Source organism: Sciurus vulgaris, assembly GCF_902686455.1.
Source record: "Sciurus vulgaris genome assembly, chromosome: 15".
NCBI classification, from domain to species: domain Eukaryota; kingdom Metazoa; phylum Chordata; class Mammalia; order Rodentia; family Sciuridae; genus Sciurus; species Sciurus vulgaris.
In genome coordinates this window covers 37,486,070-37,505,898 of record NC_136476.1, presented here as the reverse complement: position 1 = coordinate 37,505,898, position 19,829 = coordinate 37,486,070, and the positions used below count along the sequence as shown (strand labels likewise).

Genomic DNA, 19,829 nt, shown 5'->3' with positions numbered 1-19,829 from the left:
GGGGATTGAACCCAGGGCCTCATGCTTGCTATTCAGTGCCCTACCACTGGGCTACATCTCTAGCCTCGTCTGACTACCTTGTCTCAGAGAACACCTCATTGGAAAACTGGCGTATAGCTTTGAGACCCTTTAGAATACATCCTAGTTGGGTGACCTGATTTATTATTAATTACCTTTTCTGCTTTAATTTCAGCTGATTATTTACCTTGGAACCAACCAAGACGAGAGTTACTTCGTCCGGAACACAAACGCTGGCTGGCATCCACCAAATTTGAAAGCAGAACCACACACCAGGATGACTACTCCATGAAGGGCCTTGTGAACACCAGAAGCTGTAAACCCCCAGCCATGCCCAAGCTCTGTAACGTCCCCTTGGAGGACCTGACCAACTACAAGATGAGCTATGTGGCGCACCCTGTGGAGAAGCGCTTTGTGTACGAGGCAGAGAAATTTAGACCCTGTGAAATCCCCTTTGAGAGCCTCACCACGCACAAAGAGTCCTACCGGGGTCTATTAGGTGAGCCTGCTAAGAGCTCGAAGCCTCCAGCCAGGCCACCCGGGACTGACACACCTTTCTCTAACACCACTGAGTTTCGAGATAAGTACCAAGCTTGGCCCACGCCACAGATATTCTCCAAAGCTCCAGTTGCTTATGTCCCTCCTGAAGAGAAGATGGATTTTCTGACAACTGTGCAAGCCCATTATACGTACCCTAAGGGTGCCCCTGCTCAGTCCTGCCGACCCGTGCTCCCGATCAAGAAGAGCTGCCGCTTTGAAAGCTCTACCACCACCAAGGATGACTACAGGCAGTGGGCCAGCACACGGACAGAAATGGCCAAGCCCATCCCCCAACTGAGCTTTCCCTCAGAGCCCTTGGACTGTCTGACCACCAGTCGGGCCCACTATGTGCCCCATCCACCTATCAATACCAAAAGCTGTAAGCCCCCGTGGTCTGGTCCACAAACAAATATTCCTTTGGAGGGCCAGACTACCTATACCATCAGCTTCACTCCCAAGGAAATGTGCAAGTGCCCAGCTGCATACCTTGAGCCCCCTGGCTACATCTTTGAGGAAGTGGATGCTCTGGGGCACAGGATGTACAGGCCTGTCTCTAGGGCAGGCTCTCGGCAGAACAGTTATCTCTCCGTAGCTGATGCAGAAAACCCTGACCAGAGGGATTTGGCAGTGTCAGCCTGATTTTGAAATTTTTTTAATTTAGAAATTGCACAATACTTTTAAAAGCAAACTATTGAGAATTATTCCTTGGACAAAAAACAAATTCCCCAAAATGGAAAAAAAAAAAAAAAAGAAAAAAAAGAAAAAAAAGAAAAATGAAACAAAACCCAACTTCATCACCAATTCCAGGACACTTGAATAAAATGAGAATCATTGACTCAAGGAAATAACATTTAATCACTAATTATCCCCTCTTAATGCTCCCTCTACTGTCTGTCTCCTCACCCTGTCGGGTCCCTTACCTTGTATTATGGAATCAAAGGTGGCCTCAGGTTTTTTTTTTTTTCTGATTCCAGATGTATTTTAGTAATTTAATCATTGTATGAATTGACATAATGATCAATCCTTGTCAAGTCTGGAGTGTCGAAGAATAAATTTTATTTTGGGGGAGTCACGTGTTCACCCTCATGTGTTGTCCATGCAGACAACAGTCTATTCCTTGAGATCTTTGGGGAAATTTTATGCTAAACTTCCTAACATTTCCCATACTGGTAGGGGTTCTGTGGGCCTGGTCTGTTGCCTTGTTTTGGGTCCTCTATGCCCAGGGTGTTCACAGGCATCTTTCTTCCTCTTTCCTGCATGATATACAAGCAAGAATAGTGCCACCTGGTAGGGTGTGGGTGTCTTTAGTCATGGGCGATAAAGGGAGGGGAACAGGTCATTGGCAGTTCCAGGACCTGTGTGCATGAACCTGCCAAGCCTCTTCCCACCCCCAAACCAGTGCAGGCTTTAATTCCACGGGAAGGAGGTGAAAAGGAACCCTGGGCAGGTGGGAACTGGTCCCTGGGCTGTGAGCAGAAGCTATGGGTTCTTCTAGATGCTTAGAGCCTGGAACAAATTGCTCCAAGTTGTGCTGCTTTCTGGGAATTCTGGGCCTGCTTGTCCTAAAATGATAGCTATGACCAGATCTGTGACAAAGCTTAATATAGTGACGACCAGGTCCCGATGTAGACATTTTCCTCTTGGGCACCAGGTTTTACCAAATTTGATTTCAAAAGCAAGTAATTTGGAGTTGAGTTTTGTTGAGCAGAATCGAGGAAGAAAATTGTTCAAGGGAACTCCTTGCCGGGGTCAGGTGGACCTATGGGTTGGGATGAGCCTCACACACATAGAGGGACACAGACTGACATCTGGCACACTTAACCTCTCTCGAATCCATAGAATCCTAAAATATACTCATGGTACTAGGGAACTTGAGAATAGTGTGAAGAAGGTGAGATTTCAGCCCAAGTTTAAAGACTTGGGCTTCTTCTCAGGGCCTAGTTTTCAAGCAGGGAAACTTACCTTACCTGGGACTCTGTCCATGGCTTCCACCTACATGAGCCAGGCTATACAAGTCCCCACTTCTTGCATCTTCAATTAGTTTGATCCCTGGGTTGAGATCTGCATCATTTAATCCTCTCTTTATTTATATGGGATCTAGATATCTGTCCTTATGGGGTAGGGAGTCTCAGAGTGGTCAAACACCTTGTCGAAAGCCACACCACTCAAAGTGGCAGAGCCAGCACTAGAATCCAAGTCTTCTGACTCCATCTCATCTGCTTTCTGATGGTGTAGGCGCCTGGCATCTTCTGAGTCTCAGATCTTCTGGCTCCACAAACCATGGTAAACGGTGCATCCAAGCTTACAGAATCCAGTAAGCCAACGGAGAACACTAAGGAAGGTAGGTTTTTCTTTTTTTCTTTTTTTCTTTTTTTTATCAGTGAAATGTTAGACTTGATTTGGAAAGCCAAATAGTGCTAAAATGCTTTTGCAAACACAGCAATCCCTATGTGCCAGCTCTTCCACCCTCTGTCTTGATTACTTCCCCAAGGTGAACAATTTTAAATTGTTGTTTTTTATCTGTTTTGGCTAACACTTTTCTTCACATTCCTAAAAAATGATGCATATACTGATACTAGGTGATTCATCTGTTTTAGACATGGTCTGCTTCGGTAGATTAGGATTTTAAATTCTTGTACACTCTCCTTTAATCTCTTCCTTCTCAGTATAAATTATATAGTAGTGTTTGGTAAAATCAAGAATAAGAAGCTTCTCTAATATTTCTGATTGACAGAGCTGAAGGATGGGATTGACTTGACTAAGGCATGCAGAGCCTTGGGGTTTTCTTTGAGCCCCGTCTTTGTGGTGGTTAGGAGAAGACTTTCTGGTCATCTCTATGGTGACCGCAGGGGGGATGAGCCACCCAGGGTATTCTTGCCTTGCCCGCTTCCCTTGGCATTAAAAACCAACCCCCCCATTCATTTTTGCTTCCAAATTAAAATATCCTTAATATTATTAAAGTGATTGATACAAGTAAAAAATTCAGAAAACATATAAAGATGAATACAAGTAGCTATTATGGGGACTAGTACAACAGAGTACTAAAGGCATACGTGGTCTTTGGAGTCCCGCAGTCCTTGGATTGCATCTTGGCCTTGACTAAGCTATGAGGCCTGGGTCAGATTGCTTAATATGTAAAACGGCAATATGGATAATGGCAATATTGGCCATGTAGTTTTGTTGTTTTGATTGATTGATTAAGTATACATAGATCAATTAAGCTTGGCTCATGGTTAACACTCAGAAGTGCAAGTGGGGGTAAAGATTGCTGAGTTCTGACTGGTGGAATCTACTTATGATTTCTTTGGTTAGTAGACACAAGTATGCAGGTAAGGGTTACCACTCATGTTTTTTATTTTGTACATTTTACAAAATGAAATATTAACTTTTTTCTATATTGCTAAATTACTTTTTAATTGTTCAGAGTTGGAGCTGCTAACTGTACTCCCTGGAAATTTGATTTTAGAAAGAGGAGGAAAAGAGCTGAGCAGATGGTTTTAGCTTTCTGCTCTGATCAGTGCAGCTTCTTTTTCATTTGGGTGTCCATGTTGAGTTTGTTGGGAAAATGTTCTGCTTTGAAAGCTCACATGTGTGTGTGTGCACACAATGTTCTAACACCTGATGGAGTCCTCTTCAAGTCCTGGTGGTAGAAGTCTTCAAACACATTGTTTTCTCTTAAAACTATGTACATACTTATTTTTACTGTATATTTTTCACTTATGAGTATGAAGTGGGAGCTGTCACCGATGGTAGCCTAGCATAGATATGCTAAAAAATTAAAAATTATTAGAGATCAAAGATAGAAAAGTTTTATGACTGTGCAGAAAATCTTCTCTGGTACTAATCCAGGAGATTCTTGGGGATGATGTTCTGGGGAGGAAAATGGGGCAGAGCTTTCTAAGCTGAAAGATGGCAAACTGTCAGAGGAAAGCAGTCTCCAAGTGAGTCTGATTGGTAGGAGAAGGTGGGCTTTACTGGTGTGGAAACGTTGGGATAGGTGGAAGTGGTCTGCTGGTTTTAGGGGATGTGGCATCTGCTGGGTAGGAGATCCCTCACGGGATGGTGATGTCTGCTTACTGAGGGCTGTGGGCAGGTTTGCCACGAGGTCAGTAGGCTAAGAGGACAGAGCAGAACTTTCTCTGATTCACATTACAGTGGGTCTACCTCCAGAGTGAAGATCCTAGTACTTTGCCCTCAGTTCTGTGGGATCAAGAACTTGTTCCTCAACTCCTCTCCGAATTAAACTTTATTATAGCACTAAGAATAGCTTCAAGGACTCTCCACTCTACTGCTTTTGTATTATTTTCTCTTTTGTATCATTTTCCTTTTATGGTCTGGCTTCATGCTCTTTGGCCAAGCAGTGATGAGAGGCTGGGAAAGATGTGTCCATTGCTAGTGATTCTCTTGTGTATTCCACCATTTGCCACCTACTGGGTGCCTAGTATTTTCAACTCTGAGTCCCTACTGGATTCTGCCTTGAAGACCTGCTGCTCTCTTGCACCTGTCTCTTCTAGCCTATGGCTTCTTCTATATACGTAAGTCTTAATTCCATCATCGTACTTCTTGAAGTCTCTTGTCCATTGAGAACCTTCCTCCTATTTTCTTCATTTAAGCATTTTATAATTTCATTATTTTTTAAATATGCGAGTGGGGTTGGAAGGAGATAATTGCAGGTTGGCATTCCCCACCTCCACCTGCATGGAGCCAGTTGAAGCAGTTTCATTAGTTTTTCAAATGCACAACATACTTGGAGGATGACTTCATCACCTGGCCAAGCAGATGGGCAAACCTGAACCAGTGTAGAATCAGGACTGGGCCAAGGAGTGTTTGTAGGTGAAGGGAGTCCTGGTGGGGGTCACTAACATCTGAACCCCAGGGCCATTCCCTAGTTCCCCACAGCCTGCGTTAGACAGTGCTGTCTTGTCCCCCCATCCTTATTATCACTGTCATCTTCTCTATCCCTGTTAAATACCACCAGGGACTCAGGGGCAGCTTCAGCTGAGCAGAGACCACAGCCTAGTTCTGACATCAGGGCAGTGCTGGGTGGGCCTGTTTTGTGGGTGGCTGGTGGGGCAGGCAGTCCCTGTTACTTTGGGCCTTTCTTTCATGTGGTGACCTTTAAATTTCTTTTTGTTATAGTCTTACTGTCTCAAGATTGTTTGAAATAAAACACACAGTAAGAATGACTATTCCCCAGCCTAAGCTTCTGCTTCTAAGGCAGGAGTGGAGCTAATGACCTCAGGGCAATGATTTCCAAAGTGACACATCTTGGAGATGAACTGAAGGATCTATTTCCTCTAAAAGTGCTTTTCAGCTGTGTACTTGTCAAGAGGAAGCAGGAGGGGTAGGTCAGGGCATGAACAGTCCTAATTGCAGATTAATGGGCCCCCTGGACCCTCCGGCCATCACCCAAGCCCACATCTGGTCAGCAGGCCTCTAAGTGGGAAGACAGAGGCCCTTCTGAGTCTAAATTCTGGGGCGGGGGTTAGGCAGGGGTGTTTTCTTTGGCAGAGCGGACACAAAATTCGCACATGGCTGTCTGAGCAGGTGCCTGGCTTCTCCCCACTGTGGGGATGCAAGGGGAACCCAGGAGCCTATGAACCTTCCAGAACATTTGCTGTGTATTCTGGAAAAGGCATCAGGGCTCCTCTGTACACCATATACTGGACCACAGGTGCCTCCAGTCCATGCCTCAGGATCTTCAGACACAGACAGGAGAAGTCCTAATGCCTTTTCCTTGTCATGCCTCAAAGTGTGGCTGAAAACCATCTTTGATTCTAATCAAAAGTATTCATAAAGTTCCCACTCATCCAGTTGAGTCTAGCACTGATTTTGGTGATTTTTTTCTGCCCATACCAGCCTGCCTGTGTGTGCCCCTGCTTACCTACCTGCTCAGGGCCAAGGCTACACTCTCGGTGACAAGGGGGAGAATGTTTACCTCCCTGTATTACCAAATCCTCATCCATTCCATTATAGGATCATAAAACAGGGAAGCCCACAAATACCCTGGAAGAGCAAACAACAACTTGAGAGTTATAGGTGGACAAAATGTCTGAAATTTGACTTCTGTGCCAATGGATGACTTACAAACTTAGAATTGGAAATTTTTGGACTGTGAGTTCTCCTGGTTTAAAAAAAAAAAAAAAAAACTTTTCATTTTGCAGTTTCTAAGCAAAGTTCAGGGCTTACTCTCAAGCTGGAGTGGTTCTTTTCTTGGCTAAGTATGATAGTACTTCCCATATTTGAAGGTCAGTTATTTGGAAAGTTTAGCTGTATAAAACTAAGGCAGCAACCTGGAAAGAAAGCAGCCTGAAGGTGCCACGATCACCATGGACATGAATTTCATGAACAGAACTCAGTGCATACCACCTACCCTGGCTAGAGTGCTGGGCATATTGGCCCTGCCCCAACTTTTTAAAAAATACACAATTCCAATGAGTTTCTCTTCTCTGGTTTGTGCCCACAGAAGAGTATGAGGGGCTATTGCTAGAGGCAGACACATTTAGAAAAAAAGGAGTGACAGCTGATAGCTTGGCAGTGAGATGAGAAGCTAACACTATTTTAAAACACAGAACTCGAAAATAAAGCAGCTCAGGAATTATGACCCCAATATAATAAAGAAATCTCTCTCTCTCTCTCTCTCTCTCCCCCCCTCCCCCTCCCTCCCTCCCTCCCTCCATATACACATGCACGCACACATTTTATTAAGTCTGGAAAAATATATTATGGTTTGTGCTTATGACCCCAATTTAGTAAAAAGAATAAAAAAATATACACATGCATTTTTAAGGGCTAGAAAAATGCATCAACAGTGTTGGATAAATGAATTCCCATTTGTCTCATTTACTCAGAATAATAAGCGAATGGGGATTTGCACTATTTTAATATTAGGTGAACCTATAGGTAACATGTATGGGTCTTTACTAAGGAGCTTTCTGTGGAATACAAGTCCTATGGTAGGGTCTTCCAAAAGAAGTTCATTAGACAAGTTTGGGAAATGCTTCATATTATATCCTCTGATGCAGATTCATAATGAATGTTAATATTTTGAAGTCTCTATGAAGCCCTACAGTAAAGAAACCTTATTTAATGTTGTGAAACTCAGTGTAAGAACCAGCATTCTTGCAATCACAAGTGCTCAAGCAAAAAATATAATTTATTGGCTCAGGCAATGGAACACTCCAGGACGCCGTTATCTGTTGGCTTTAGACATCATTGGATCCAAGGACTCCAATGATGTAATGAGGTCCTGGTCGCCATCTTTTGGCTTTGCTTTCTCCATATTGCTTTCTAAGGCAGGCCGTGGCCATATAGTAATTTCGAGTGATTCTAGGCTTATAACATTCTCTTATCTAGCAATCTTAGTGGAAAAGGGCCTCCCATTTCCAGTGGTTCCAGTAAAAATCCCTGAATTGTCTTTTGCTGCTGGCTTGAGTCTCATGCAGATCCCAGAGCTGATCATTGTGGCAATAGAAAATACTTATTGCCCAGGCCTGAACTGGGGTCCACCCCTGAACCAAATCTTGTGTATGTGTGGTGGACCCATGTGAATGGCACAAAAAGCGGGAGGCCTGGAGGGTGGTTCCCCAAAAGAAAACACAAGTTTAGCTTCCAGGGAAAGGAAGAATGAATGCTGAGCAGGCAGAAACAACATTTTAAAATGGAGACAGTAGAGTCCTTTTATTGTGTAAAACCTATTGAACACACTTTGAGAATTACTGTTCAGTACTCAGCACAAATTTTTTCAAATAGTTTGGAATACAGTAAAATACACAAACCATACAAACGTGGTTCAGTCTTTCTTTGGTGATTCAAAGACTTCACTGGATCCTGCAGGGCCTCAAGGTCACCTCTGAGTGTTGACATAGCCTGAACATTGACCATTGAGATTGGTGTGGCTTCTTGATGAATGAGAGGTTATGGTACAGCTAGAGGGCAGGATGTAGGGGTCCTGGGAAAGTTCACTTATAGTGGACAACCACTTGGATATTGCCAGTGTAGAGCCCTTGAAAGAACGGAAGCCCCAGCACATAACCATCTTGTTTAATCGGCATGACCCATTTCTGTTGCTGAGACCCCTGCCTGCTCCCTGGGGTGGGGAGGCAGTTGAGGCTCAGAGAGGTTAAATAATGAGGCAGATTCCTCACAGGGTTGCTCAGGAGGTTAGAGGAAATGAAGTCTGTAAAACAAACCGCATGGACAGTAAAGAGGTTTTTGAATGGCACCATGGAGGAAGGAGAGTGCTAGAGAGAAGCAAGAGGTGTTCACACTAAGAGAAAAGAACAAGTTCTGGGATGCTTTTAAAGGGCATGCAGTTTGCAGGTGTATGACTCAAGTAAAGAAGCTGAGAGAACTCTGGGCATGGCAGTGGTGTGTGAGTCTCCACTGTGCCCAGTGCAGGTTAGCTTACTAACCTACTCCACAATCCTTTCTGGACACACACACACACACACACACACACACACTCACACACTCACACAAATACAGCGTTGAAGAGATTGCAGTAAGGCTCCTTTATACAACACTTGTTTACTTGCAAGTCTAACACGTAAAAGGTTATGATTACATCCAGGAGCTGAAGGTTATTTAAAAGGCTCTTTAAATTTTCAAGCTCTTGGTTTGAAACCATTAATTACTTTAGACTGGATTCTTTTTACTCTGGAAAATGGTCCCTTGAGATTTACAGAAAAGGTATTTTCATCTTGTGACTTGCTAACACACAGTTGCACCTACTGTTTGTTTCATTATAAAACCCTACACGATGGTGTTGAGGGAGGTTTTGACTTCTTGGGTAACGAGCTCATGGAGACTCCATGATTCTCTCACCTTAGCTTTCAGTGGGCCCAAGAGGCCCCGACTTGAGGCTGTCATGGTGCCCTTTTCTGGCTGTGTAAGTCGTCTTTTGGGGTCTGGGTCAGGGGCACTCCTCAACACATTCTTGCCCTAGGGACTTCTCCCAGGTGGCCCTCAGGTGCTCTCCAGCTTCTTCCTGGCATCTACTTTCTGCTTGTCAGGTGAGTTCCCTGTGTGATGGGCGGTGATTCAGAACCCCTGCTGCCTCCTCCTCCTCTCACAATGCCTCCTCTCCTTCTCCACAGCCCCAAACGGCTGTCTTAGCTCTGGTCACTGGGATGACAGAATGCACTATCAAGCACTGACCACACTTCTGCCTCTTTCTTTCCTTCATCCATCCATCCACACATACATAAATACATAGATTTATTCATTTGTTCCTTCAGAAAATGTATATTGGATGCCAGGCTCTGTTCTGGGTGCTTTGGAGTTACACCAGTAAAAAAACCAACCAAGCCAAACCAAACCAAACCAAAAACAACCCAGACTTACACCCTGCCCTTGTGGAGCTCATAGTCTAGCAAGGGAGATAGACCTTCATTTATAATAAAGAGCATGATAAACAATGAACAGTTGCATATAATAAATAATTAAAATAATAAATACATATTAAAGCCAAAAAGTATATGATATGTCAGAAGGCAATAAGTGTAAGGGGAATGTAATCGAGATGAAGTGGCTCAGGAGCTTAGGAAGGACAGATGGTAGTTAATTTTATAGGTTGAAATGTGCTCAGCAAGGGTCACTGAGAAAGGAGGTGCTGAAGGAGGTAGCCAAGAGGATATCAGGGAACAGCTAGAGCAAAGGGTTTCTGAATAGGCGTGTTCGGGGAACAGTAAGGAGGTCAGTCAAGGGGAGCAAACATGATGCTTGGAACTGGAGAGTGCCATAATTGGGTTTAAGTGAAAATCATCACTGTGGTCCCCTGACTGATTGAGGAAGCCATAGGTAGTCTGGGTGGAAGCAGGGCCCTGTAGGCTTTCTGCCTGGGGAGTAAAAGTGGGGCATGAAAAGAGTTGATCCTGGGTATGTTTCAAAAAGGTAGGCCACATGTGGTTGCTGATTGGATGTGGGGTGAACACGAGAGGGAATTGAGCATGACTCTAGAATTTGGGGGCTGGAGGGACAGAAAGGATGGAGTTGCCATCTGTTGACATTGGGGAGCGCTGGGGAGGACATCTGGATGCTGGGCAGCCTGCATGCTGCTTTTGTAGAACCAGTCATGTCCCTTCTGCCTCCCACTGTGGTCCCCAATAAAGAGTGACTGCACTACTATGATTTCTGTAAGCCCTACCTTGTTCTGTTTCTCCTCTCTCCCCGTGGTCCTGAGGGAGAAAGGCCTTTTCTGAAGTCAGGCGCCAGGGTTGGACAAGCAGCTGTGATTGTCCTGGGTACTTTGAGGGAAGAGGACACAAGTTAGCTCAGAGGGCAGGGATGTCTTCTCTGAGGTTGTGACTGTCAGCTGAGATCCACCTCACTTTTCCTTCCCTCCTCCATCTTCTCTCCCCTGGCCTCTCCGGTTACCTAGAGCTATCCTTCTGGATTTTCCCATCCTTTCATTATGTAGTGCAATTTAGTCTTCTCTTGAACACTTTTAGTATTTCTATCCACCATCTTTTCAGCAAAGTAAAAGATCATTTTTTTGGGGGGGGGCGGGTATCCACCTAAGTTGGAAGAGGGAAAGTTATAAATAATTGCAATTTAATTTTCAGTCACAAATACAAACCTGGTCTAAAAATAAATGGACAGGTGCAGTGGGGCAAGGGAAGAGAGAGAGAGAAGGAAGGAGGGAGACAATTTTATGAAAACAGGATTCCCTACCCTCTACAGTGACTTTGCATCTTAGTTTGCATCCAAGTCTGAATGCCATCAAAGAGCTGAGAGGCCCAGCTATCCACCTCTGCTGTAAAGCAGCTGGGAAAGTGGTTGTAAATTGGGCAATATTGAAAAAGCTTCATGTAACAGACATTTGAGAGCTTCCATTTTTACCTTGCCCTGACTTAACCAGAGAAAAGTAGATGGTAGTGGGTATGGTGGTTGGCATGTCATGGATGATGGGAAGGTGAAGAAGGGAGGGAATGGAGCCCTCAGGACTGATGTGAGTCACCCAGAGAGGAGGCCAAGCCATCACAGGGTGCCTGAGGATATTTTAAGCAGTCTGGTTCTTAATAACAGTGGGAAGATGTAGAAGGTTTTAAAACAAGTCAACCATCCTTTGAGAAAATATCTTTGAAAACTGATGTATGCCATTTTTCTGATCACTGACAGGGTGTATTGCAGTGAGACAAAGTCCAACAAATGCAGAAATGTGAGCAAAATGACCTAAAGCAATTGTATAACCTGCCTCTTGAACTTGAATAAATTCTGTTGTCCCACCCTGGACACTGGCAAACAGTTCTCCAAGGTGAACGTTCCCATAGTAAGATCAACCCAAAACTTCTCTGGTCAGATCAAGCAAACAGAGTGGGGCACACAGCCCTAGCTGGATTGGGAGTTTCAGGCTGCTGGGTTTTGGGACATCTTAGTCTGTTTGTGCTGTAATACTATTACTCAGAGTACTACAGACTGGGTGACTTATAAAGAATAGAAATTTAATTTTTCATAATTTTGGAGATCAGGAAGTTCAAGATCAAGGCATGAACATGCGGGCTATTCTCTGCTTCCAGGATGGGACTTTGAACACTGCAACCTTCGAAGGGAAGGAATACTGTGTCCTCATATGGCACAAGGTGAAAGGGCAAAAAGAGACGGAACTCTTTTTTATGAGAGACCTAATTCCATTCATGAGGAGAGGGACCCTTATTATCATCTCTTAATATCACCCCATTGGTAGCATCTGTGATGGAGAGGGACACATTCAAGCCACGGAGGCTAGAATTTTAGATTATTCGTGCAAGGACAGGGGTGCTGTGTACTCTTCCTAATCCTCCAGCATTGCACATTTCACCTGTGTGTAAGTAAAGAACTCTGTGTAACTAATAAACCCTCTTGTGCAGATTTAGATAAAAGTATCTGAGATGCTTACTATGCCATTTCTGAAGTGTAGATTCATGATTGGGTATATTAAATGTAGCTCGTTAGGATGTAAATTTAAGTTAATTTCACACAATACACATCAGTTAATATTGAAGTATTCACAGGCAATATAACAACAATTCTAGCTTCTACATGGAGAGAGGATTGGCAGAGACCAGAATGGATTTAAGAAGACTAGTCAGGAGAAAAAGCTCCAGAGAGAGAATTAGGACTAAAGTGAGAAATTGTTGGGTACTGACTATGGAAGGAACCAAATAAGGAGGAAGAGCTGGAGAGTCCTAGAACTGCACTTCACAATTGCGGCAGAACATACAGGACCCTCAAGCTCCCTGAAGACAAGGCAGTAGGTTCTCAGGACCCAGAGTTGGTGCTTAGCAAGAGTGTGTCTAGCTCTGAGGGAAAGGAAAGTTTCGTGATGAGAAAAAAACAGAAAAGAGAAGTTGAGCAGGGATGGTTGCCCACCTGGCAGGCAAGGATCACTAGAACCAGATGAGGACTTGAGTTGTTTTCCAGATAGACTCATATGCAAAAGCAAACCTCATTGTGCAAGGGGGTGGCAGATTCCAATCTTGGGACCCTACTCTCAGGTGGGCACCTTGAGTCTCTCTACTCTGGTTGGGAGGGGCCTGGGCAGGCTGAAGAAAGTCAGCATGGGAATTCTTGGAGCTGGCATCTCTCCTATGCACTGGCATTGTGACACGGTGAGCTCTAGCCATGGGGCAGAACTAGATGGGTGACTGAACAATTTTGACATCCTTCACTGACTGACCTCAAAGTTATTTCTTGGTCTTTTCATTGTTATTTTAAAAGTGATGTTGAGGGTGGAGGGGAAGAAAACCAAGCCCAGGACACACTTCATCACCTCACTCCTGACCTTGACCATCAAACATTTTCTGGAGTTGCTAACCCAGTAACTGAGTTGTTCACAATTTGTCCACTGACCTACCTGAAATTTGTAACGAGGTCAACCTGGCCATCACAAACTCCCCGTGGAGAAAGCGGATTCCCCAGGCATGCTGACGGCATTCAGAATGCTGACCGTGCAATGTCTCAGGCCCTGAGCATTGTGCTTAAACAAATATTATTTATGTTCGGCAGGAGAACCATTCCTCTCTGTCTGCTTTCTCTTCACTCACATAAAACTGCACATTTAACTTCTGTTTACATATATATAAACTATATCTTTAGGAGCAGCTTGGGAAATATTTGGTCAAAGTTGGGTTTTGCCCTTTGAAAACAGAGAGGTGAGTGACATCTGTATATTGTGTTATCAGAGGCGTGACACGTGGTTGATTGGGACCAGGTGCTTCACGGAAACCAAATGAGTGAAGTTATAAATGTCTAGTGGACAAGGGGACAGCTCAGTTCTTATTAGCAAAGGCTTGATTGCCAATATTTGTCTTCCAATTCAGGGGTAGCAAAAAAACAGTTGAAGGTTTCAGGGTGCTATGAATAAGAAGCTGAGGTTTAGCTAGAGATACTAGTCTCCAACAGGCGTTATTACATTTGACCTGTAAAAGCATCATTTATTTCTAAGTGAACAGGATGGCTGGGTGGGAGGGAGAGACCTTTTTGGGTTAAACTCTGAGAATTGGTAGCATTTATCATGCATTCAAGTTCTTTAGTGTTACTTCAAGGCTTATATCATCACTGATATTTTCCTAATCAGTAGTGTGTGACATGGGTAGATAACTTTCCTACCATAACTCACGTGGATACTGAGTCTGAATCATGAAATCTTTAGTTCATAGTTGGTTCTCTGAACAAAATGAGGGGCAGAGACAAAACCAAGGGTGTTGTGTTTTATTTTGCTTCCGAATTTCAGTCTTCCTTGGTTAATTCACCCGACAGGTTATTTTCATGGAACTGTTTCCCAAGAACTCCATCTCTTTGTCTACCCCATCATTGTCTCTGCCCTTTGTTGGTGACTTTGACTACTTTTGGGAGCCTCACAGATTGATTACTGAGGTGAAACTTGTCTCTTGTTAGCTCAGAACCATTAACAAAATTGGATTATTTCCTTTGGGTTTATTTGCAGGATGAAGTAAAGGGATAATAGTGTATCATTTATGAGAAACTCTAGCCCTTGGCAAATGAGATGCCCTTGACTTTAGCTTTTTCTTGTATATTTTCTCATGAAATGAGTACTTTTCCATTTTTTATACTAACTCAAAGGAAATGGCAGTTGGGTTTTGACTTGGGATTAGGTGTGTGTCTCTGATGTTATATGTTATATGTTATAAGAGAACATTTGTCCTGGGAAGCTTTCCTGGAGGTATACTGGTATTCTGGTGAGTCTTGAGTTGGATATGTGGACTGATCTGTGTTTTCCAAGACATAGAACTTGATTCATTAAAATCTCTGTTATTGATGCTATTGTATAGTATTATGCTTTGAAAGAATGACTGGTTTCCTTCTCATCCAAAACTAGAAATACAAGAGAGAGTCTTTCAAAGATAACAAAGGGGAAATAGCATGAATTAGCTAACGTGTCAGCCCTGCCCTTTCTCTCCCATCTCTATCAGGGTATTTTGGATCATGATAATAGCAATGAACATTCAATGCATACATTGATGATATGCCTGTACCCTTATGTTTTCTCAACATGAATTAATATTTTTCTTACAACAACCCTATGTAGTATTCTACTTGTACAGATGAGGAAGCTGAGGCATGAATGGGCTTTTTTGACTGTAGACTATTCTGGTCCTTCTGGTCTTTCAGATTTCCTGGATTCATCTTACTAGAGTCCTATAAACTGAAGAGGTTAATCACTGGCTAACATGAAAAATTACACCCCTATCCCCCACTGCCCAGTGGGCTGGGGTTGTAACTCAGTGGTAAAGCACTTACCTAGTACATGTGAGGCACTGGGTTTGATCTTCAGTACTACATAAAAATAAATAAATAAAATAAAGGTATTGTGTCCATGTACAACTTAAAAAAAAAAATAAATAAAAAAATAAAAGAATTACAACCCCAGGACTGACCTGTGACTAAAATTCCAAAAATTCCAAACATTTATACTGTGATTGGTAGCATCTTGGTAGGAATCTTTTTTTCCTCCCTGTGGAGTTCTATGATTTGGGCTGGAAAAACTTCTGTGTGTTCCCACTACTTGAGCAATCTTGAGTTTTTGCTCTGGCACCTCTGGGTTCTCGCCCCTGCCCTGGGATCACTGTAGGATATTGTTTGGTCACTGGCATATGTTTATGGTTCTAGCATTGGAATTTCTTTAAAGCAAAATGTAAAACTTCTTAGAAAATGACTAGAATTTCAGGAAGAGCTATTGGGTAAGTTTTCATGCTGCTAAATGAGAGTGTGAGGTGTTGGGTGAGTTTCTGAAAAACAGGCCAGAGCTTGGCTTTCGGGTTTGGGTGCTCAGGAGTATCTCTATCAGTTCCTGTGTGGATTATCACATGGGCTCTGGGGACATGCCGTCTGTAGAGCCTGTTTGTAAAGAACTCTACCAAGGTACTTTTGATTTTTCTGCACTTCCTACAGCAGCTATCTTTCTGCCTTATTTCTATATTTAAAATGCTTTAAAAATAGGAAGGTAGGAGCCCTATAAACCAAAGAAATTAATTTTAGGACAGAAGAAAGCAAGAGTTCCTGTAAAATGCCCCACTGTCATCATCTACAACCTGAAATCAGTGGGCGAAGGATAGTTGTGTGTTGCGGTGGCCGTGGTGATACCACCGTTTACCAGTGACAAGTTCTGCTTCCTCAAATGTTAAAGTTTGAACATTAGAGAAGCACGCCAAAGCAAGCATATTAAGCAGGTTTTATTTAAAGGTAATAATACAGACTTCTCCTGGGAGGGAGAAGGGGGCTATGGCTGATGTTCTCAAATCCCAAGAAATGAGCGTACCCTACATCTTTTATAGATTAGGGTCTTCTTTGTTCTGTTCGCTTCCTTCCTTATCTCTCTCCTTCCTGCCTAGTGACTAGGCCCAGGAGTTGCCGGTGACATAGCAAAAAAGGTGAGCAGCAGATGGCAGGGGGAAGGGCCAACTAGAGATTGAAGTAGGGGCCCAGGAGACATTAATTAGCAATTTCCTGTGTGCAGCATTTTGCGCGTGTGTGTGGGGGTAGTTATGCAGGTGACCTTGGTGATCAAAAGGGCTCTGGAGACACTGACATTCCAATCTCCCAGGGGCCTCCGACTTCCCAGACTCCAGTGGCCTCCATTCCTCAATTTGACCAGATTTCCTATTCTACGCTAACTGCCTGTCCTCAGTTCTGGCTTCAATAGCACGGACAGTTGTAGCCCAGAGGGATGGGAGGCAGCACCGTGGGGAGGAGCAAGGCTTTGGCTAGAGTTACACTGCCTGGATGAGAATCCTGCTCCCACCAGTTGGGTGACCTTGGGTTTCTCTGGGATTTTATTTTTACCCCTCTGCACAGGGGGATAATCACAGGTTTGATGTGAAGATTAAATGCAGTACTCCATAAAAGTTAGCCTTGATTAATAGTCTGTATTCACAATTTCATCATGCAGATGCTTCACACCACACACACCCCTGTTGACAGGAAGTCTGACCTGAAGAGAGGGGACTTCCACACCCAAGTCTGCATCTGTCCCAGGACACCACAGATGGCTGTAAATGAGATGACTGGCTCAGCCTAAATGTGTGTGTGTATACCTGTGTAGCTGCTCTGGGTTCATTCAGAGAGCTGGCCCTCCAGAGGCAGGCCCTGAGCTTCCCGTGCGAAGCTGAAGACTGCAATCCTTCGGTTTCAGCCAGATACACAAAAGTGGCAGGGAACCACCAAACAGACAGGGACTTTTCTTCAACAACCCTCCCCACCACCAGTATAAAACATGATGGGAAGGCTGAGCTTAAGAGAGACTCGGACAACAAGATTTAAATAAATAAGCTGTATTATCTGTACAAAAAATATAAATACAGTTTTGTGTTTTAGAGGAGGAAATGCCTCCTTCCACATTATCCAGCAGCCCTAATAATCTGCGGTACTGCTGAGTCACAATTCACAGAACAAACAGTAAATGTACATTCATCTCATGCAAGGAGCACACTCCTCCCACCTCACACCTACCTCGGCTCTCCAACTTGCTCTGAAACCCACTTCCAACTCCTCACCCTGACAAGTGATGGAGCTGGAAGACAGCCATTTTTTTTTTTTTTAAGGAAATGTAAATTTTGGCCAATTTTCAATAGCTGTTGAACTAGACAGAATTAACCACGTGACTACTATAGAAGATGTCTATCAGTCCATGCAACACCATGGTGACACAAATGGATCACCTATTGCCCCCGCATGCCATGTTAGCTTTTACAAAGTTCTGTACAAAGAGAATAATGGATCCAGAGTTAAACACCAGCTTCTATTAAAAATAGGAAAAATACAATGATCACCACTGAGTTTATAGGAACACAGCTGTAGGAAGTTAATAAAAAAAGATCCCCCAATATTTTTTTCTGGATGACAATGTACAATTATTAATATTGCACTTTTTTATACAATATCCTAATAAATATTCACAAAAGATATACATAGAAAACATTCTCTTTATTTTAAATAAACATTACATTGATCTTTAGTAACATGATTTCTTAGAGCCTATGTTTGTGGTGAGGAGAAAAAGACCCACCCTAACTGTCCACAGCTCACCTAGAGAGGATACAGATTAATATTGTTTTCCTCCCCAGTTTTACTTCCAGGCTGGACTGGAAATGCAGCCCTGATGTCATGGTGGCCCCAGGGTGAGTGGCATCTCACAAGTGTGTGAGGTGTGGCTTATGGGAGGCTGCCCAGCCAACTAAACTAGGGCCCTTCAGCGGGGAGAAGGAAAAAAAAAAAAAAAAATCACTCGCCCAAAGCTCTTCTGCTGAATGAGCAATTGGCTGAATAGTCCCGAAGTGTTTTTGCTGTGGCCATTTCAACACAGCTGATAGGTGTGGCCGCAGTGTGTGAGCTGACCCAGCTGGCGTGTGTTAATTACCTTGGGGTTTGGAGTGTTCACCTTGTGGGGCGGGTGGATTGAAAAGCCTTCCAGGACCATCTTGGAGTCTAGATCTATCCTTTGGCTTTGCCATAGCTCTTCATCACGCCACCCCGACCTACCACATAAATACTACCTATAGCAGCTCTTGTGCTCTGTGAGGGACCCACAGCCCCTGGGGGTGGCTGCTGAATTAGGCAGGGTGCACTGCAGGTACCTGCAAATCCACTGTCCCACCCTGTTCCCTAGTCAGCTCTGGAAGGAAGTGGTTGCTTCAGCCTGATACTTACTCTCTGGCAAATTAATGAATGAACTGACTTTGACCAAGGGAACCCCGTCCTTGGCCCTTTTAAGTGGAGCAGCAAAGACCACGTAGGCAGAAAACCTGGCCTACTCCTGATCAAATGCCCTGGGCCCACAGCAGCAGGTAGTTCAGGGCTGGGGGCTCTTGATTTCAAAGAGGAGATGCTGGACAGATTTACTCCCCAGTCAGGTGCTGACCTCTGGCTGGCTTTGCTGCACAGGTGGACAGTTCACTCAGGTAGTATGGGGAGTGCACACTGTCCCTACCTTCTCCCAGTAAGGGACATGTCTTCTACCATGCAGCAAGGGCACTCTGAGGGCAGCAGAGCTCTGACCATCCTCCAGCACCATCATTGAACCTGTCAGGTGCACTGGGGTTCAGCACCTGTCATATGAGCAGACACAGGCTTCTGTTCACTGCTGTCCCTTCCCTTTCTGGGTCAATTTCTGCATCTGTGTGTGTAACAGGCTGACTCTGATTGTCTCCTTCACTGCTACCTATCCCTGTGTTTGAGTTCTCCATGTCCCACATGGGAGGAGAAGAGCCAGTTCTGGCATGGTGTCGCTGCCCTTGTCCTTACCACCACTGGGGGACGGGGGTGGGTAGAGGAGGAGACAAACAAGCAACACCCATATCAACAGCGCTTCCTGGAAAGACCAGCTGGTTGTCTGATGTTTGCACCAATCCTTTTTAAACCCTCTGGCTCCCTGCTGTCTCCGGGGGCCCTGGCTTTCTCTTCCTAGGCCTCTCTGGTTGGCTGCTATCTGCCTGGCCTGCTCTGCAACCTCCTTTTGACATCTGTCCTCTTCCTTTCCCAACATTCTATCCTCCAGCTAACTGAAAGAGAAAGCATGCTGAGGTCCTCAGGAGTGGGGGTGTGGTGGGAGGGAGGGGGAAATAAATAAATAAAACAAAGAAAGCGTAAGTTCCGTCCCAGGTGGTTGCGTGAGTCCTTTGTGTGGCCAGGGTAGTGTTCTTCCCCGCGCCCCGTCTTCACGCCTTGCCACAGGTTCCGCAGCAGCGGGATTTGAACTGACTGAGTTGGCAGAGCTTCAGCTGCTTCACCTTCTCGCAGTACCTGGTGGTGTCTCTGCACTCCACTGGGAAAGG

At 44.2% G+C, this 19,829-nt stretch overlaps 2 protein-coding genes across 3 annotated transcripts in view; one reads left to right on the top strand and one right to left on the bottom strand.

Annotated features, from left to right (window-relative positions):
- The window catches only part of SAXO1 (stabilizer of axonemal microtubules 1), a gene marked incomplete at both ends in the record, with an annotated part of 94,859 nt that extends 93,662 nt beyond the window's left edge, over positions 1-1,197 (top strand). The window contains one exon of the mRNA XM_079111958.1: positions 194-1,197. Within this exon, the coding sequence (XP_078968084.1) occupies positions 194-1,197 (1,004 nt within the window). The remainder of the gene's footprint in view (positions 1-193) is intronic.
- A 16,117-nt stretch (positions 1,198-17,314) lies between these two features.
- ADAMTSL1 (ADAMTS like 1) overlaps positions 17,315-19,829 on the bottom strand; it is a 381,058-nt gene continuing 378,543 nt past the window's right edge. For both annotated transcript variants that reach the window (XM_079113153.1, XM_079113154.1), the window contains one exon: positions 17,315-19,819. In XM_079113153.1, the coding sequence (XP_078969279.1) occupies positions 19,713-19,819 (107 nt within the window). In that variant the 3' untranslated portion in view covers positions 17,315-19,712. The remainder of the gene's footprint in view (positions 19,820-19,829) is intronic.